This window comes from Oncorhynchus clarkii, chromosome 4, assembly GCF_045791955.1.
Source record: "Oncorhynchus clarkii lewisi isolate Uvic-CL-2024 chromosome 4, UVic_Ocla_1.0, whole genome shotgun sequence".
NCBI classification, from domain to species: Eukaryota; Metazoa; Chordata; class Actinopteri; order Salmoniformes; family Salmonidae; genus Oncorhynchus; species Oncorhynchus clarkii.
In genome coordinates, this window is record NC_092150.1 from 60,525,936 (window position 1) to 60,547,425 (window position 21,490).

General features: G+C 44.3%; 2 protein-coding genes and 1 non-coding gene across 3 annotated transcripts in view; 1 reads left to right on the plus strand and 2 right to left on the minus strand.

The window, feature by feature from the left end:
• Positions 1-15,549, minus strand: part of LOC139407760 (gamma-aminobutyric acid receptor subunit rho-2-like) — a 43,131-nt gene extending 27,582 nt beyond the window's left edge. Inside the window, exons 1-2 of the mRNA XM_071151618.1 lie at positions 15,414-15,549; positions 4,597-4,706 (exon numbers count right to left, since the gene is read on the minus strand). Of these exons, the coding sequence (XP_071007719.1) occupies positions 4,597-4,706; positions 15,414-15,532 (229 nt within the window). The 5' untranslated portion in view covers positions 15,533-15,549. The remainder of the gene's footprint in view (positions 1-4,596; positions 4,707-15,413) is intronic.
• trnaa-ugc (transfer RNA alanine (anticodon UGC)) lies at positions 2,922-2,997 on the plus strand. Its single transcript has one exon. It is a non-coding gene; the product is annotated as a tRNA-Ala (tRNA).
• A 2,918-nt stretch (positions 15,550-18,467) lies between the features above and the next one.
• The window catches only part of LOC139407033 (ubiquitin-conjugating enzyme E2, J1), a 29,007-nt gene continuing 25,984 nt past the window's right edge, over positions 18,468-21,490 (minus strand). Inside the window, exon 8 of the mRNA XM_071150323.1 lies at positions 18,468-19,878. Coding sequence (XP_071006424.1) covers positions 19,612-19,878 — 267 coding nt within the window. The 3' untranslated portion in view covers positions 18,468-19,611. The remainder of the gene's footprint in view (positions 19,879-21,490) is intronic.

Consider the following 21,490-nt stretch of genomic DNA (forward strand, 5'->3'; position numbering starts at 1 on the left):
TGAATGCTGGCGGTGCTTTCACTCTAGTCTACTTCTTCACGAAGTCTACAACCCACACAAGTGGCTCAGGTAGTGCAGCTCATCCAGGATGGCACATCAATGCGAGCTGTGGCAAGAAGGTTTTCTGTGTCTGTCAGCGTAGTGTCCAGAGCATGGAGGCGCTACCAGGAGACAGGCCAGTACATCAGGAGACGTGGAGGAGGCCGTAGGAGGGCAACAACCCAGCAGCAGGACCGCTACCTCCACCTTTGTGCAAGGAGGAGCAGGAGGAGCACTGCCAGAGCCCTGCAAAATGACCTCCAGCAGGCCACAAATGTGCATGTGTCTGCTCAAACGGTCAGAAACAGACTCCATGAGGGTGGTATGAGGGCCCGACGTCCACAGGTGGGGGTTGTGCTTACAGCCCAACACCGTGCAGGACGTTTGGCATTTGCCAGAGAACACCAAGATTGGCAAATTCGCCACTGGCGCCCTGTGCTCTTCACAGATGAAAGCAGGTTCCCACTGAGCACGTGACAGACGTGACAGAGTCTGGAGACACCGTGGAGAACGTTCTGCTGTCTGCAACATCCTCCAGCATGACCGGTTTGGCGGTGGGTCAGTCATGGTGTGGGTTGGCATTTCTTTTGGGGGCCGCACAGCCCTCCATGTGCTCGCCAGAGGTAGCCTGACTGCCATTAGGTACCGAGATGAGATCCTCAGACCCCTTGTGAGACCATATGCTGGTGCGGTTGGCCCTGGGTTCCTCCTAATGCAAGACAATGCTAGACCTCATGTGGTGTGTCAGCAGTTCCTGCAAGACGAAGGCATTGATGCTATGGACTGGCCCGCCCGTTTCCCAGACCTGAATCCAATTGAGCACATCTGGGACATCATGTCTCGCTCCATCCACCAACGCCACATTGCACCACAGACTGTCCAGGAGTTGGCGGATGCTTTAGTCCAGGTCTGGGAGGAGATTCCTCAGTAGACCATCCACCATCTCATCAGGAGCATGCCCAGGCGTTGTAGGGAGGTCATACAGGCACTTGGAGGCCACACACACTACTGAGCCTCATTTTGACTTGTTTTAAGGACATTACATCAAAGTTGGATCAGCCTGTAGTGTGGTTTTCCACTTTCATTTTGAGTGTCACTCCAAATCCAGACATCCATGGGTTGATACATTTGATTTACATTGATAATTTTTGTGTGATTTTGTTGTCAGCACATTCAACTATGTAAAGAAAAAAGTATTTAATAAGAATATTTCATTCATTCAGATCTAGGATGTGTTATTTTAGTGTTCCCTTTATTTTTTTGAGCAGTTTATTTGTGTGTTATGCATTGTGGGTAATGTCCTGATCGCCTGCCATTGTCTAATTAAGCAAGGCCCAAGGAGGTGTGGTATATGGCCAATATACCACGGTTAAGGGCTGTGCTTGGGCACGACACATCGCGGAGTGCCTGGACACAGCCCTTAGCCGTGGTACATTGGCCACATACCACAAATCCCGAGGTGCCTTATTGCTATTGTAAACTGGTTACCAACGTAATTAGAGCAGTAAAACTAAATGTTTTGTCATACCCATGGTATACGGTCTGATATACCACGGCTATCAGCCAATCAGCATTCAGGGCTCGAACCACCCAGTTTATAATCTGCGCTAGCTGCTGTAGTGCCAGCCTCTGAACTCTCATGTAATCGCTAGTAACTAAAGCCTCCTTTCACTCAGCCTCCCCTCGCCTGTTGCCTGGAAGAGAGGATATTAACTCCTCGCCTTGTGCCAGCTGGGTGCGCTGTCATCCCTCGCTCACACCATATGCCATCCATCAGATCTTAAACTGGGACCCAGGCACCAGCTTCCCTCCCAGCACCTGTGCGGACAATGCTGCCCGCTACACCTGCCAGCTGCTGGGAGAAAGGCCTCCCACAGCCTCTACCCCTGTAATAGATCATACTAGCGGAGGATTGGGCTGTTATTTAAGAAAATGTTTATCATTCATTCATAGTGATTACATGTGCTCTCTCCATCTGCTCCTCCTGCCTTCGCGGAGCCACTGGTTATTTTGTAGAGGCTGTGGGAGATGTGATCTTGTAAAAAGACCACTGCTGAGAACAATCATTATGGGTCGTTATGGGGTCATGTCCAGAGGACCTTTTCACAGTGCGTTTGACCTCCAACTTAAATTCATATCAGTTTCCCTGTTCCCCCTAGCAGGTACTTGTTTGTTAAAGCTCTCTTAAAACATATTCTGATGATGCAAATCTGAAATGTTCAATCAGAGCCATACAATGTATCATTAACTGATCAGATCACAGCTCTGTGTGATCGAGAATGTCATCTGAAATTGTCTGAACTACTCAGTCTCTTCATAGAGTGGGTCCTTAGTATGGTCTGGTAAACAGTTGTCAGTGGAGCACACAAGTAGAAAAATCTATGTTCTGTGCAGATTCATTGAGTCATCAATAATGTCTCTGTTAGAAGTCAACATGACAGAGGAAGCTATTCCTCAGCCAGCATAAAGACTTCAAAGACACAGAACCCCCCCCCCCCCCCCCCCCCATGGCAAATCAGTTGATCAGCAGCATTTCATCAGTCTATTTTCTCATACACAGGACAACCGCTAGCTATCCGAATCTCTGCACAGCAAAATGATGTAACCTTCCCGTAAAATACCAGCAGATCAGGAAAGATCACCAAATCTGTCATAAGACCTTAAATAGACATGACATGAATGCTGAATGGGGGGGAAAAAGCCCTTTCATCTATTTCACATTATGACACTGGAGTGCTCCCCTTTTAGCAATTGTAAATCAACTATTGGTAGCACTGGCCAGATTAAAGCTAGCCCAGGCATTAGACACCACTGCTCACTCCTGAAAGAAATCCCAAAGATGGAATGGCTTTGGCGGATGTTTGCAAAATTGATTAAATGGTGGTCCCATGTAGCTCAGTTGGTAGAGCATGGTGCTTGCAACGCTAGGGTTGTGGGTTTGATTCCCACAGGGGACCGGTATGTAAATGTATACACTCACTACTTGCTGTAAGATCATAAAGCTAGAACGTCAAATTAAAGCCATGGACAGGTCTTTACACGCCTCGGATGGTGTTTTCTACCCAATGGGAGATGATTAAAATACTTTGTTTTTATACTTACGTTTATCGGTAAACCCGGGACATCTGAACTTGCTGTACTGTGTGACAAATATGACATTCACTGCAACAGCAAATCTCCATGTCTCCGTATCCGAACGTTGTTTAGACGGTGGATTTTCAAACAGAAACCAGTCAGAAACCAAACCTCCAAGGATCCACAGAATGGAATATTCATGGTAGTTTTGTGCAGACAACTGGCATGGAAATAAAAGTGAATCTCCTCTTCTCTGCTATTTATAAAAGTGTAAATGGTAATCGAGCAGCAGGGGTTCCCTACAGTCATAACCTGAAACACATGGGAACAGCTCTAACCTTTATACTGGGGATATTTACAGCCTTATCCCCATAAAGGCCTTCCCACCGGCAGAGCACTGTATGCATAATGCAAAACCTCACATACTTGTTGTCTCTGGAAGAAAAAAACGACATTCGCACAGCCCTAATTCTAAACAAACAATTAACTTTTATCTCTCTGTGAAAATTATGCCACACAAAGCTGTTCATTGTGTGCAATGGGACAATGCAGTTGCTCCTTCCCAGTGGGATTTCTCTGATTGTGTTTTGGAAAGAGACCTCATGCTGGCACGCCACAATGTCACACAGATAACATTCCTCCAGTGAGCGGGGAGCGGCTGTGTAAGAGGCTTTCACTTGTGCGCCTGCTTCCGTTTGAAGCTAGGGAAGAAAACCTAGCCACCGCTATACATCTCCCACCCAAATTAATACAGACAGTTTTCACAGGCTTACACAAGTCAACTTTTCATAATGTTTGTATAAGACAGACAATTTGAATCTCCCAAAGCTCTCTATTCCGGGACACGATGCTGTGTCTGCGTGTCCATTTACAGATACACTGAAGGGTTTTATGTAGGATCCTCTATTTGAAATTCTTAGTGTCTGAGCTGCCACTCAAGTTCAGTAACACAACATACAGTACATTATTCACCAGGGAAATATGCAGCATCCCATTTCATGCATTTCAAAAGCTCCTCCTATACCTGCCTTACACTTTGGCAAACATGTCAAACCAGGTGTAGATACCGAATGGATTGCTACAGAGGAATTCATTCTCAAAGTGTCATATCTCACTAGCTCCTGTGTGTATTGATATGAGACTACTTTTTCACACAGATGTACGTTCTCTGCTGGATATGCTTCAATGCCGTTCAAGATCTCAACCAGAGTAGCACCACTCCGGTCCCCAAGGGCCACAATCTTGCTCTTTTTTTTCCAGTTCCACACTGGCACTTAATTAAAGTTCAGAGACATTCATTGGTTGCCCAGAGAGGTCACAAGAAGTACAAACATGGAAACAGACATACACTGCGGCCCTCAAGGAACAGTTTTGCACCCCTGATCTGAACAGTGATATCAGGGCCCCTTTCCCGGGTTTAGAAGGCTCTGGATTCTACTTTCGTAAAATCAGTCAACAAGATGTTTAGAACCATGTCCTTACCTGCAAAGGCTGGTCTCATGGTGAAATCATGGTCATCCACTCGCAGCAGGTTGTCTGTCTTCAATTTGCGAGATTTGGTGTTATCAACCATCCTTTTTCCAGTCAGGGGACTGCAAAGGAAAACGGCAATCAATAGGCTACTTCCGAAAATATTGGTGGATAACAGCTATCTGTCTCCATTCAGTCCTTACTCCTTACAGAGAACCACCCAACCACCTTTAAAATGACCTTCAAACCACAACAGTCAGATTATGAAAGGAACAGGGCCTGAATTTGGAACAGGGCAATTCAGTTAAGAAATATATAAATAGCCTAAAAATAGCCTAAAAATATTATAAACAAGCAAAGCATGGATAGGCCTAGGGGGGGGGGTTCTGAGATTTTGAGGTACTGGAATGCATGAGAAAAAAGTGGCATAGAGCAGTAGAGTAGAGGCACTTACAGAAGTTGCACACATGGGTAACATTTTTAGTAGCATAGTGTCTGGGAACATTTTGCCTTGTATAAACGCATTTCATGCAATTCTACGTCATTTTACATGACTGGAGACTTTGGCAGAATCTTTTTTAATACTGAACAAATGATCGAAATGGCAGGCTACTTTGACACTGACAAACACATATTTTAGGCTGCAATATGAGGACTATCCCGACTCTTCCTTTTTTACTGGGCACCAATCCACAGCTAGGCTATTTAAAACAAATAAACTGTTGATCCTCTAAATAATAGGCCTTCTTGTGGTGTAGTAGACTATTCTGAATTATTTCATTTTTTTCTGAAGATGTATTTAAATTGATCAGGGGTGCTTCAGTTCCTTCAAAACCCTTCTGGCGAGTAAATAAATGATTGAGTGCAACGCTGGCTCATGTCTATCAGAGTAGAGAGGGTGAAAGATCATATAAAATTTATCTCATTCCAGTTCAAATCAAATCAAAAGTGACATGCGCTGAATATAACAGGCGTAGTAGACCTTACGGTGAAACGCTTACTTACAAGCCCCTAACTAACAGTGCAGTTTCAAAAAATACGGATAAGAATAAGAGAAAAATAACATTGTAATTAAAGAGCAGCAGTAAAAAATAACAATATACAGTGCCTTGCGAAAGTATTCGGCCCCCTTGAACTTTGCGACCTTTTGCCACATTTCAGGCTTCAATCATAAAGATATAAAACTGTATTTTTTGTGAAGAATCAACAACAAGTGGGACACAATCATGAAGTGGAACGACATTTATTGGATATTTCAAACTTTTTTAACAAATCAAAAACTGAAAAATTGGGCGTGCAAAATTATTCAGCCTCTTTACTTTCAGTGCAGCAAACTCTCTCCAGAAGTTCAGTGAGGATCTCTGAATGATCCAATGTTGACCTAAATGACTAATGATGATAAATACAATCCACCTGTGTGTAATCAAGTCTCCGTATAAATGCACCTGCACTGTGATAGTCTCAGAGGTCCGTTAAAAGCGCAGAGAGCATCACGAAGAACAAGGAACACACCAGGCAGGTCCGAGATACTGTTGTGAAGAAGTTTAAAGCCGGATTTGGATACAAAAAGATTTCCCAAGCTTTAAACATCCCAAGGAGCACTGTGCAAGCGATAATATTGAAATGGAAGGAGTATCAGACCACTGCAAATCTACCAAGACCTGGCCGTCCCTCTAAACTTTCAGCTCATACAAGGAGAAGATTGATCAGAGATGCAGCCAAGATGTCCATGATCACTCTTGATGAACTGCAGAGATCTACAGCTGAGGTGGGAGACTCTGTCCATAGGACAACAATCAGTCGTATATTGCACAAATCTGGCCTTTATGGAAGAGTGGCAAGAAGAAAGCCATTTCTTAAAGATATCCATAAAAAGTGTCGTTTAAAGTTTGCCACAAGCCACCTGGGAGACACACCAAACATGTGGAAGAAGGTGCTCTGGTCAGATGAAACCAAAATTGAACTTTTTGGCAACAATGCAAAACGTTATGTTTGGCGTAAAAGCAACACAGCTGAACACACCATCCCCACTGTCAAACATGGTGGTGGCAGTATCATGGTTTGGGCCTGCTTTTCTTCAGCAGGGACAGGGAAGATGGTTCAAATTGATGGGAAGATGGATGGAGCCAAATACAGGACCATTCTGGAAGAAAACCTGATGGAGTCTGCAAAAGACCTGAGACTGGGACGGAGATTTGTCTTCCAACAAGACAATGATCCAAAACATAAAGCAAAATCTACAATGGAATGGTTCAATAATAAACATATCGAGGTGTTAGAATGGCCAAGTCAAAGTCCAGACCTGAATCCAATCGAGAATCTGTGGAAAGAACTGAAAACTGCTGTTCACAAATGCTCTCCATCCAACCTCACTGAGCTCGAGCTGTTTTGCAAGGAGGAATGGGAAAAAAATGTCAGTCTCTCGATGTGCAAAACTGATAAAGACATACCCCAAGCGACTTACAGCTGTAATCGCAGCAAAAGGTGGCGCTACAAAGTATTAACTTAAGGGGGCTGAATAATTTTGCACGCCCAATTTTTCAGTTTTTGATTTGTTAAAAAAGTTTGAAAAATCCAATAAATGTCGTTCCACTTCATGATTGTGTCCCACTTGTTGTTGATTCTTCACAAAAAAATACAGTTTTATATCTTTGTTTGAAGCCTGAAATGTGGCAAAAGGTCGCAAAGTTCAAGGGGGCCGAATACTTTCGCAAGGCACTGTATATACAAGGGGGTGCCGGTACGGAGTCAATGTGCGGGGGCACCAGATAGTTGAGGTAATATGTACATGTAGGTAGAGTTAATTAAAGTGACTATGCATAGATGACAACAGAGAGTGGCAGTGGTGTGGAGATGGGAGGGGGGAGGAGAAATGCAAATAGTCTGGGTAGCCATTTGACTAGATGTTCAGGAGTCTTATGGCTTGGGGGTAGAAGCTGTTTAGAAGCCTCTTGGACCTAGACTTGGCGCTCCGGTACCGCTTGCCGTGTGGTAGCAGAGAGAACAGTCTATGACTAGGGTGACTGCAGTCTTTGACAATTTTCAGGGCCTTTCTCTGACACCGCCTGGTATAGAGGTCTTGGATGGCAGGAAGCTTGGCCCCAGTGATGTTCTGGGCCGTTCGCACTACCCTCTGTAGAGTCTTGCGGTCGGAGGCCGAGCAGTTGCCATACCAGGCAGTGATACTCTCGATGGTGCAGCTGTAGAACCTTTTGAGGATCTGAGGACCCATGCCAAATCTTTTCAGTCTCCTGAGGGGAATAGGTTTTGTCGTGCCCACTTCACGACTGTCATGGTGTGCTTGGATCATGTTAGTTTGTTGGTGATGTGGACACCAAGGAACTTGAAGCTCTCAACCTGCTCCACAGCGGCCCCGTCAATGAGAATGGGGGCGTGCTCGGTCCTCTTTTGCCTGTAGTCCACAATCATCTCCTTTGTCTTGATCACATTGAGGGAGAGGTTGTTGTCCTGGCACCAAATGGCCAGGTCTGACCTCCTCCCTATAGGCTGTCTCGTTGTTGTCAGTGATCAGGCCTACTACTGTTGTGTCATCGGCAATTTTAATGATGGTGTTGGAGTCGTGCCTGACCGTGCAGTCATGAGTGAACAGGGAGTACAGGAAGATGCTGAGCACCCACCCCTGAGGGGCCCCCTGTGTTGAGGATCAGCGTGGCGGTTGTGTTGTTACCTACCCTTACCACCTGGGGGGGCGGCCCGTCAGGAAGTCCAGGATCCAGTTGTAAAGGGAGGTGTTTAGTACCGGGGTCCTTAGTTTATGATGAGCATTGAGGGCACTATGGTGTTGAACGCTGATCTGTAGTCAATGAATAGCATTCTCACATAGGTGCTCCGTTTGTCCAGGTGGGAAAGGGCAGTGTTGAGTGCAATAGAGACTGCATCATCTGTGGATCTGTTGGGGCGGTATGCAAATTGGAGTTTGTCTATGGTTTCTGGGATGATGGTGTTGATGTGAGCCATGACCAGCCTTTCAAAGCACTTCATGGCTACAGATGTGAGTGTCGGTAGTCATTTAGGCAGGTTACCTTAGTGTTCATGGGCACAGACACTATGGTGGTCTGCTTAAAACATGTTGGTATTACAGACTTGGCCAGGGAGAGGTTGAAAATGTCAGTGAAGACATTTGCAAGTTGGTCAGCGCATGCTCGCAGTACACGTCATGGTAATCCGTCTGGCCCTGTGGCCTTGTGAATATTGACCTGTCTAAAGATCTTACACACATCGGCTGCGGAGAGCGTGATCACACAGTCTTCCAGTACAGCTGGTGCTCTCATGCATGTTTCAGTGTTATTTGCCTCGGAGCGAGCATAGAAGTAGTTTAGCTCGTCCGGTAGGCTCATGTCACTGTGCAGCTCCCGGCAGTGCTTCCCTTTGTAGTCTGTAATGGTTTGCAGGCCCTGCCATATCCAACGAGCGTCAGAGCCGGTCTAGTACGACTCAATCTTAATCCTGTATTAACGCTTTGCCTGTTTGATGGTTCGTCGGAGGGCATAGCACAATTTTTTATAAGCTCCCGGGTTAGAGTTCCCGCCCCTTGAAAGCGGCAGCTCTAGCATTTAGCTCAGTGTGGGTGCTGCCTGTAATCCATGGCTTCTGGTTGGGGTATGTACGTACGGTCACGGTGGGGACGACGTCATCGATGCACTTATTGATGAAGCCAATGACAAATGTGGTGTACTCCTCAATGCCATTGGAGGAATCCCGGAACATATTCCAGTCTGTGCTAGCAAAATAGTCCTGTAGCTTAGCATCTGCTTCATCTGACCACTTTTTTATTGATCTAGTGCTTCCTGCTTTAATTTTTGCTTGTATGCAGGAATCAGGAGGATGGAATTATGGTCAGATTTGCCAAATGGAGGGCGAGGGAGAGCTTTGTATGCATCTCTGTGTGTGGAGTATACGACGGATCATTGCTTTATTTTTAAAGTCAATTAAGAAACAAATTCTTATTTACTGTGACAGCCTAGGAACAGTGGACCTCCTTATTCAGGGGCAGAACAACAGATTTTTACCTTGTCAGCTCGAGGATTCAATCTAGCAACCTTTCGGTTACTGGCCCAAAGATCTAACCACTAAGCTACCTGCCGCCCCACAGTTATAGGTTCCATCTCTAACAGGAAACCGAGCCCAGAATGAATAAGAGTAAGAACACAGACTTTACAACACACGTGTGACTTTTTTAAATATGATCAATTGGCAGGAATTCTGAAACCAAGATATGGATGTTGCGCAATGGACAAAACAGCAATGGAAGTTATGGTTAACATTCCTGGGCCAGGTTTCCTGATAGTGATTGAATTTAGGTTTACTAGTGTTTAAACGATGCATCTTTCCAGACTGGTCTCATAGACTAGATGTAACATAGTAAACGTCAATCCGGGACACCCAAATTAGCATGATGTTATGTTTGGTATGGTTACATAAGATATAAGGTTACCTAAGGTAAAAACAAAAAGACGGTGGTTGGTTAGGCTGACTCTGAATGTCTGGACAGACAGACGGGCAGGCATATAATACAAATGTCTAGGAATCCAAAGGTTGTGTGTTCAAATCTCATCCTGGGCAACTACTTACTGCTACTTAGTGTGTTAGCAAATGTTAGCCACAACATGTTAGATTTCATATGTTTAGAAATTTTGTAACATATCGTACATTTCGCTAAATTGCATAATATCATATGAATTGTAATTCGTAGCATTCCATACAAAATGGATGATCCACACATTAATAGGAGGGCAAAAAAAGCATCAAATGACGTAGAGCTGTTCTACAAGTAGTCTGAGGCAGGCATTAGATTACAAGCGTTTTCAAGTACAATGTTAATAACAATGGTTTTAGGAAACAGATCTGAGATTTAGCGATGCTCCTTTGAAGGTTCTAAAGATGAACTTAGCCTTAAGGTGCTTTTGGGAAACCGGGCCCTGATCTTAAAAAAACATTATTTCTGTCATGTTCAAGGTGTGGTGTCAGGTGTTTTTTTTTTATCAGCATTGAGACTTGAGCTTTGCTGTTTATGGGCCATTTGTCTGCATGAGCATAACTGCAATGTGTGTGGGTGTATGTGCCCTCAGAGAATCAAGAGAAACATGCTTTGCTGTCAAAGTAAGTTTATCTAACCCACATTATACGTTTGTCGTTTGAGGATAACATGGGTGGAAGTTCGTTTCCATACTCTGTAAACATTATATGTTCTGTGGGTATAAAGTTAAGGGAAGACAGGGAAGACTGTTCCGAACAGACCCCCATCTATTTAGGCATTTTGCACCAGTTTCAAGGGCAGGGGCGGACTGGCCATTTGGCAGTTCAAGCAAATGCCAAATGGGCTGGTCCATTTTTAGCCCAAGAGGGCATGTCTAACTTGGGTTTGTAGCTCAAAATTTGGTTTAGGCTAATAATGAGATTTCTGGTCCCAGTCCACCTCTGTTCAAGGCTCTCCCAAAATAGAGGGGGTTGCAATTATTGAGTAAATGGAGGCAAATTAGGCCATCAGACAACCAATTAGACCGTGCCAGCCTTCACAGTGTATCCAGGTATGCACACTTGGTGTTTGTGATTTTGCACAATTAACCTTTGTGTTGTCTTAAGGGTAAAAAATGACCAGCCACTATGTTTAACAGCAGAGAAAACCCCCTAAATTATATTTTTTCAACTTGAAATTGGATGACTTTCCTAGAGTGACTGCAACATTAGAAAAAGTTAAACATCGTCTTTGTTCATATTTCCATGAAAGCTGTACAGCGTACAAAGATTATCTTAGAGTCATTTTTGCCCTGGCAGTTATAAAATCATTTACACACCACAAAAACCACAAAGACACACACACACACACACACACACACACACACAATGAGAAATTGAGACTGCGTGCTACTTGATTGAACTCAGAGAAAACAAAAACTTTAATGTGCATGTGCAGCATCTCCACTCCACGACCCCACACATGACTCAAGTTCACAGACAAAATAAAAACCATTTCAGGCAAAATAAACATTTCAGACAAAATAAACATTTCTTGAAAGCATTGTTTACTAATGGGGAATGCAATCAGAGGCTATAAAGGTGCTGCAGATGACAGTCTCCCCAGTTCTCTCTTTGCTGAAGCCATGAGTGCACGTACATGTAGTAGATCAGATTTGGAGGGTTTCCGTAAATATGGAGACAACTGGAAAGGGATGGATGAGATTGACCTGCGTGCCTACATTGGGTGTGTATAGGTCCCGAGGCAAGGCTACATGTAGTCTCTGCGATGCAGAGAGTGGAAGGGCAATTTTTTCCGTGCCATGATGCAACTGAAAGTCTTTCACACTTTCTCAAGAATGTTATGATTTGATAACCGTGAGTCAAGACCTGCAAGTCTGGGAGCAGGTGGAGCGTCTGCCATACCTCTACAACCCTGGGCCTGAAGTAACAGTGGATGAGCAACTGGTTCCATTCAAGAGGTACATTTTTATTTTCATATCTGTAATGTAAGTGATTTTCAGTGTTAATTTTGTTATGTATTGCTGTAATATCCTTGATTTATGTGATTGTTTTCTGTGACACTGATACTAATTACTGATAGTAATCTCTTTTGCCCAACAAGCCAGCAAAGCATGGCATCAAGATATGGGTGGCCTTTGACGCACAATCCAGCTACGTTTGGAAGATGCAAGTCTACACAGGGAAGCCGACCACCGGAGGCCTGGAGAGGAACCAGCGGATGTGGGTTGTGCTTGATGTCACAGATGGACTGAGGGGGCACAATGTCACGTGTGACAATTTCTTCACCTCTTATGAACTCAGACAGCAGCTCCTGAAGAGGAAGATCACCATGTTTGGCACAGTTAAAAAGAACAAGCCTGAGCTCCCACCTGCACCCCTCGCAACAAGGGGGAGAGAGGCCTTCTCATCAAAGTTTGCCTTCACCCCCACTGTTACGTTCCCCAGTTTATGTGTTGTAGTTTGTGTATTTGCATGTGTTTATTTCAGGAAATGGCTTCCTGAAATCCCTCAAGCAGCTGATTGGTCGACTCCAGGGCTAATTGGAGAGCTGACCCCGCCCCCTCGTCAAGACACAGCTGTCTCCAATTATACATTCATTCTGAAGCTATATAAAAGCCAGTGTTCTGTTCAGGAGAGAGAGATTTTGGAGGTAGGGATTGCTGAGAGAGATTTTGCTAGAGAGATTTTGGAGGTCATTGCATAGAGATTTGCTAGAGATATTTTGCTGGGAGGTCAATGCTGAGAGTGGGTATGTTCTGTGAGTTTGTTGCTCAGAGCTCACAGCTCATGATGAGGGGCGAACTTCATCAACATTAGATATGATGGTTATTTGATGTCCTCTGTTTCTTAGTTTGTTTGTAAAATTGTTTAATATTCTGTTTCATTTGTTCCCAGGGGAGAAGGGGAAGGCACCTTGGGAGTGCTTAGGCAAGAGGCCCGCGGGCATGCATATACCCGTAGTATATTCACTGTCTAGGCACACTAGGTAAGACCTGGGCGGACCACTCCCTGTATTTTGGTTAGGGCACCAGGTGGTGCTAAATTAGATAAGTAGTGGGTAGGCAGGTAAGATAGGAGAGGGGGGGCTTTGAGATTTACTTTCTTTGCTTTGGTTCCGTCCAGCCCTTTTCCCCATATTACCGTGTACAGGAATAAAGTCCTTGTAAAACGGTACCACATTCTGCCTGTTGTCATCCTTGCTCGCACCTACAGTCCATACCTTTTTCACTTCACAGAGAGTTTAGTTGTAGCAGGGTGTTGCGTTCCCTCTTCATAGAGGCGTGCGTAACACCCACCACCACTCTAGTTTCTTACCTCCCAAAGAGGGTCAAGAATGTGGTCCTCCTGAGCACACTGCGCAAAACAGCTGAGATCCGTGATCGTGAGGACAGGAAGCCAGCCATCATCCTGGACTACAACCACAACAAAGGAGGTGTGGACAACCTGGGCAAGGTTATAAGGAACTTACAGCTGCAGGAGGATGACTGCCCGCTGGACCCATCTTCCATAACATCTTTGATGTGTCCTCATACAATGCCTTCGTGATATGGAACAAGATCAGCACTACCTGGATGCCTGATAAGCGGAACAAGAGGAGGGAGTTCCTGGAGAAGCTGGGAAAGGCACTTGTAACCCCACACATTCAAAGAGGGGAGCGCGTCCCCCACACAGCAGCCTCTACAGCGCTTGTGAAAGCTCTTCTGGGGTGCTGAATCTTGTCCTGATCCACCTGAGGCTGCAGCTGGGGCAGGCAAGAGGAGGAGATGCCACTTCTGCCCCCAAAGGACTGTAAAATAAATACTATGTGCTGCACATGTGAGAAATACATCTGCAAAGTCCATGCACACACACTTGCATACTGTCCTACATGTGCTAATTACAGTTGATTGATTTATGTTCTTGATTGATTTTAAGTTTTTGTTTTTTTTATCAATTATCTTATTTTATTCTTATTTGTTGTTGTTTATACACCTTGTGGGTGGGGGCAATGGTTAAAAGATGGTAGAAGACTAGTATTTTGTAGTTGAATTCCTCATTGTACAGTATATAAGAACATGTTGCCAAAAAAGTTCAAGACTGTTATGGTTTCCCTTCAATAAAATGCATTCAAAACTACTTTCTGCACATATCTGCTACTTTCTTAGGCTATACAAGTGCTACCTCTTGCTAAAAAAAAGTAATGTTTACACCTATGCAGTACCTTTAGCAATAACAATAATTAACCTCTACTTTAGCAAAAAAAACTATTATGAAGGGTGTGTTGTAACAAAAACCAGTGATGTCCACTGATTTAAATGCAATCGTTCTGCATTGTGAAGAGGTTGTTTCTTCATGCAAAATAGATTTGGGGTTTAAAATTCAACTAAGATGCTTTATTTTAGGGGTTTAGTGAAGGTGGGTCATTTTTTTTTACCCTTAGGACAAGGGGAATATACAGGATGTTAAGACAACACGAGTTAATAATGAACAGCACATTGTCCCCTGCCACTTCATGCTATAGGGGTTGATTTGTAATTGTAATCCTATAACTGTCTACTGGACAAAAATGTCTCATGTTATAACTCAATATACAAGAATAACATAATTGGTTAGCTACTTGTAATACAGCAGGGGATCCTGAGAACCCGATTAATCCACTGTCCCCATGGAACTGTTAAATCTGTTAAATCTTGCAGATTACATGAACCATGTTCTGCCCTTACTGAAGCCTACTTCAAGTGCATTTGAGAGCTTTGTGTCATTGAACAGTCTCGCAGTGGGATCGCCTCTCATTTCACAGATAAGATTATTAACAATGACGGAACACATCACTGGTTATTTGAAGGGGGAACGGCACAAGTCAGTGAAGCACGATGCAGAATAATGATGCAAAGTTCAGATGAATGGCATGGATGATCACACTTGCAGATAGTGATGATTCATGACATCTCTGCTCATGCAGAGTCCATCCATTGATTGCATCCTTCCATCATATGCGCACTGCGCTCTGGATCATCTTTACGCACGGGCACCGTGCGTGTTCGAGTCGAGACCACCCCACCGAGGCTAATATTTGCATACAGTCTCCGTGTCAACGACTATAACGGGTTTAACATTACTGAAACGAGCCATAAATCATTTTCAATGTAGAAAATGAGGTCGAATAAATAGCCCAGTATTAGGCTACATCAAACGGAACGTAGGGTTCCACAAGTGTGGAATTTAACCAAAGAAACAAAGAAAGGGGATGGCATGAAGACCTCCAGTTGTTTTAAAGTGCAAACGAAAGAGTGAAAGAAGGAAACACATTTGGATGGACTCTCAAAAAGGGTAAGGATCCAGGTACTTACGCGCCATGCTTGTAAGATTCCACCGCCCCGGACCACCGCCTTTTCCTACTTTTGTGCTTTCGGCATTCCCCGATAAGTATCAAGCAAAAAAGTAAGAACAAAAACTTAATATAAGGCATTATGTGTGAAAACTCAAAAGTCTTCGAATGAGTGAAGCGATCCCTTTAATCCACGTCCGCAATGGTTTGAGCATTGTAGCATATTTTGTTCCCAGGCATTGTAGTGAGGCAGTTTGCCGGTTGAATAAGTAACAACGACTGTTCACGAGGCCAAGCGGCTTGTCCCGCTTATTGCTCCCTGATTGGTCCACGGTCTACAGTGGTTGGTTTCCAAGCGCTCCAAACCAAGGCACCGAGCGCGCAGCTTCAGCAACAGCTCTTGTTTAGCTACATTATAATGACATGACCACATTCCAGGGTGTCCGTGTGAAGTTGATTGGCAACCATTTCACGGTGGGAAGACGTTTACATGACACAGGGAATCCTCGATCAACTGATGTAAGGATTCTCACAGGTGTCTGGCGCCTGTCGAAAAACCACAACGTAGATATATGGCGCCTGTTCTTATTAAACCTCTCAGTAACAACTCAGAAAGCACTATGCATGTAACTATAATATAACAGGCCTGGAATCAAGTATATCAACAGCAAGTGCATATCCTAATATACAGTGCATTCAGAAAGTATTCAGACCACTTAACCTTTTCCTCATTTTATTACTGTTGCAGCCCTATTCTAAAATCGATTAGATTAAATGTTTTCCTCAATCTACACACAATACCACATAATGACAAAGCGAAAACAGTTTTTTAGAAATGTTTGCAAAAACCCCTGAAAAATACATTAATTACTTAACTATTCAGATCCATTGAGACTCAAAACTGAGCTCAGTTGCATCCTGTTTCCATTGATCACCCTTAAGATGTTTCTACAACTTGGAGTCCACCTGTGTTAAATTAAATTGATTGGACATGATTTGGAAAGGCACACACCTGTCTATATAAGGTCCCACAGTTGACAGTAAATGTCAGAGCAAAAACCAGGCCATGAGGTTGAAGGACTTGTCCGTAGAGCTCAGAGACAGGATGGTGTAGAGGCACAGATCTGGGGAAGGGTACCAAAACATTTATGCAGCATGGAAGGTCTCCAAGAACACAGTGGCCTCCATCATTCTTAAATGGAAGAAGTTTGGAACCAACAAGACTCTTCCTAAAGCTGGCCGCCTGGCCAAACTGAGTAATCGGGTGAGAAGGGCCTTGATCAGGAAGGTAACCAAGAACCCGATGGTTACTCTGACAGAGCTCCAGAGTTACTCTGTGGAGATAGGAGCAACTACCAGAAGGACAACCATCTGTGCAGCACCACCAATCAGGCCTTTTTGGTAGAGTGGCCAGACGGAAGCCACTCAGTAAAAAGCATGACAGCCCGCTTGGAATTTGCCAAAAGGGACCTAAAGGATTCTCAGACCATGAGAAACGATATTCTCTGGTTTGATGAAACCAAGTTTAAACTCTTTGGCCTGAATGCCAAGTGTCACATCTGGAGGAAACCTGGCACCATCCCTACGGTGAAGCATGGTGGTGGCAGCATCATGCTGTGGGGATGTTTTTCAGTGGAAGGGACTGGGATACTAGTCAGGATCGAGAGAAAGATGAACAGAGCAAAGTAGAGAACCTTTGATGAAGACTGGGGTGAAGGTTCACCTCCCAACAGGACAACGACCCTAAGACCACAGCCAAGGCAACGCAGGGGTGGCATTGGGACACGTCTCTGAATGTCCTTAAGTGGCCCAGCCAGAGCCCGGTCTTGAACCCGATCGAACATCTCTGGAGAGACCTGAAAATGGCACCATCCCTACGAGAGTTTCAAGTTCCTTGGTGTCCACATCACCAACGATCTATCATGGTCCAAACGCACCAAAACAATCATGAAGAGGGCACGACCAAACCTTTCCCTTTCAGGACCGAAAAGATTTGGCATGGGTCCTCAGATCCTCAAAAAGTTCTACAGCTGCACCATCGAGAGCATCATGACCGGCTGAATCACTACCTGGTATGGCAACTGCTCGTCATCTGACCGTAAGGCGCTACAGAGGATAGTGCGTACGGCCCAGTACATCACCGGGGCTAAGCTTCCTGGAATCCAGGACCTATATAATAGGCTGTGTCAGAGCAAAGCCCATAACATTGACAGAGACTCCAGTCATAGACTGTTTTCTCTGCTACCGCACAGCAAGCGGTACCGGAGGACCAAGTCTAGGACCAAAAGGCTGCTTAACAGCTTCATAGTTACTTCCCCCCCTACCTACATGTACAAATCACCTCTGACCTGTACCCCCGCACACAGACTCGGTACCTGTACCCCCTGTATGTAGCCTCGTTATGGTGTTCCTTTTTATATATTTTTTAACTTCAGTTTACTTAAATATTTTCTTAACTCTTCTTGGACTGCACTGTTGGTTAAGGGCTTGTAAAGCATTTCACAGTAAGGTCTACACTTGTTGTATTCGGCGCATGTGACAAAGTTTGATTTGAAAATAGCTGTGCAGCGACACTCCCCATCCAACCTGACAGAGCTTGAGAAGATCTGCAAAGAATGAGAGAAACTCTCCTAATACAAGTGTGCCAATCTTGTAGCATCATACCCAAGACTTGAAGCTTTAAATCACTGCCAAAGGTGCTTCAACAAAGTACTGAGTAAAGGGTCTGAATACTTATATAAATGTGTAATTTAAGTAAATTTGCAAGCATTTCTAAAACTCTGTTTTTGCTTTGTCATTAAGGGGTAGCGTATGTAGATCAATGAGGGGAAAAAATATTTAATACATTTTAGAATAAGGCTGAAACTTAACAAAATGTCAGAAGTCAAGGTCTGAATACTTTCAAATGCACTGTACATCTTTTAGATAAAACTTACTGGATGATGAAATCTGATCCTTTATGTGTCCATGTGTTTCAACTCTCCAGATTACTGAATGGTTTGTGCAGAGATGGATAACTAAGTGTTACTGTCAGCCATCCGTCATGACACAGAAAGAAATAAGACCGACACAGAAAGAAAAAGAATTCCAAGGCATTTATTTTCTGATACAATGTTCAAACCTACTGTATGTATGGTTCAAATACAGTCTGAAGAGATGGATATATGTCTAAATTACATATTGAGACATGAATCAAGCTGTCTTACATGTTTCTAACTTAGAGGCCCTATTCTGGTCATTTTATTTGCTCTGAAGTAAAATGTGCACACAACATTTAAACCTTTGCATTAGTCCCCAATCCTATTTCTTTTGAGGACTTCAAAAAGATAGGCTACAGTCTCTTAAAATCTCAATTTCCTTTAAGCTCATGAAATTGAGTGACAAGGAGTTGGCAAGAGAGCAGAAACAGACTGGCACTCAGGCTATAAGATTGACAGAGTATGTATACTAGCTAGGTTGTATCTGCTATTGCAAAGTAGGAACAGCCAGAGCATTGGCTAGGCAGTCAGATATGTAAACGACATAACAGTTGAGCAGAAATTGTTAGCATCTGTATACAAAATGTTAATCATATTGCTTCCCTTTGCACAATTAAATAATAATTTTGAGACAAACAATTTAATAGCCTTCATTGTTTACATGTTATATGACAGTATTGTCTTGTTTAAATATTGAGAGCAAATCAGCAATTCCTATGATAAACAGATGCCTGACAAATTAAAAAAGGAGAGCTAGAGCAGACCTGGGTTCAAATATTATTTGAAATAATTTCACATACTTTATCTGTGGTTGCTTGAGCTTGCCTGGCTACATGTCCCAATATAATAATTCCAAAACAAAAAACAACTGGCATCCCAGGCAGGCTAGAGCAAAAACAAAGTCTCTGACAGATTTTAAATAGTATTTGAACCCAGGTCTGATACAGTGTCTCTCCTCTGGGGAGGTTTAGATACAATACTCCCATTCTAAAAAATGTAGTACACTCTAGAGTCAATTCAAAGTAATAGAAGACACCTTGGGAGGTGTTGTGGTGGTGAGTCAACCCCATCCTCCACAGGAATGAAAGTTACCTTCATTGTAAACCAAGCCCTCTTTGAAGCCCACGGTAAAGAGAAAGTCAGTTTGTTGCCAGCTAGGGTGTCAGGTCAGGTGATAGGAGGGGCGGTTGACTCACTCGACTCAGGGGGGTGGTGGGGCTGGGTAGGTTAAGGTTAGTTTTGTCACAGCTCGTAGTCAAACTTGTACTCGTTGGTCAGGTAGACCCTGCGGAAGATGAGGGCAGCCAGGAGCAGGGCGAGCACCACGATGAGCACCACAGAGCCCGTATGGCTGGTGTCCTGAGGAGGGTGGGGGGCGGCGGTGTGGGGGAAAGTGGGCCTGCTGGGGGGCTCTATCTGGTCTCTCTGTTGCTGCTGGGCCCGGCGCTGGTGGGTGCTGGGGGCTGGTGGACTCGTCTCCTCCTCACTGGGAGGTGGAGCCGCCTCGGCCTGCAGGGAGCACAGCATATCATATACAGGATCAGACAGTGGACCAACACATACACACACTATGGGCCATCTTTCTAGAAGCACATCGGTTTTTCCCACCACCAGAGACATGGTGTTACTACACAGTAAAACGCGTTTAATTCATGAGCTTCTCAGCAAATGTGCATATTGGTTCACAGTTGGTCTTGGGAATAACACTTAAGTTGCAGCCATGAAAATACACTAAGGTCATAGCAACTAAAAAGGCTACCGTTGATTGTTTTAAAGGGGAAACAGTCTTATTTAAAGTTGCTTTAAAAGGTGAAGCTCAATCTCACGCCTCCTGGTTAGGGGATGGCTGCAGGCCAGGGAGGGCTGGCGCGCAGAGAGACAGACACTGGGGGACAGAGTAGGGAGCAGTGAACAACGCCCTATAATCATGCCTATATCACTCTGTTCAGTTTGACATAGGAAGAGCAAGGCAGACCGTGATGATGCAGTCAAGGTGTGGGATAACCACAGGACCAGAATGGTCCCTCTCCCGGCCAGAGGTTACTGCATCCAGCAGCAGGCGGTAAGTCAATGTTATTATTTTAACTATCCCCGTTCTTTCTCTCCTACTGAGGTCAGTTCAGTGGGATTGAATCCAAATCCACATAGACCCTATTGCATGAAGTATGAAGAAACATAATCCCTTCATTCATCTTCACCATGCTTGGAAACGGCAATCTCAAAATTGCTATCACCTCCTAATAAATAATGGTGCTATTAAATGACACATCATAACACTGATATCTAGCTGTAAAATCGGCTTCTCAGAAAACATCAGTTATCATGAGTGTTGTCATAGGGGACTGCTCGAAAGGGGCATCATGCCTCACTGGCAGCAGGTTGGCGCACAGTGAAGAACCTGGAGGGCCAGAGAGCAGAGTGCTGCCTGCACCGTCATCATACAGATTGATTACCTCCCGAGCCATTAAACACATTGATAAAAAAAAAAAAGTGCTGTTCCCTGAGTGAGTGACAGAGGCTGATGCAGCACAGTGGAGCCACAACATTACATAAAGCACTATGAGAGATTAGGGATCATTTACGGGGTAACGACGTTGCCATGTACTCCCTTTTATACCCCATTCTGGAGCCTCTGGAGCCTCGGGAGACCCCCCCCCCCCCCCCCCCGGACACCCCCGCCACTCCTCTCATAAATAACTCTTTCATTTAATGGCTCGGGAATAAGAACGACAAAAATCGCCGGAGAAAACGGTTTTCGGGACGTCGTCTGCGACAAGGTGGCACATTCGTGTGCAACCATGCCAACTACGCAACCATATCAACCTCTTTCAATAGCAAATACATGAATAATCCCCTAGAATAGCAAATACCTTCAGTATGCAGTTGTTTCTCTGCCCACGTAGGTGGCAGAGATTGCTTATTCAAATATGTGTAGGTGGGGAGGTTTGTGGTGCAGGGTAATCTCCTCCACCAGCCGTCTCGCTCTCGCTTTCCAACTGTCTGTTTTCACAGTGCCTCAGAAAGGGACTTGAATAGATCCTATGTCAGGAGCAGGAAAAAGTGCTGCCGGATTTTAAATTGGCTGATCTCACAGTCCGTCACCAGCTACTATAACACTGAT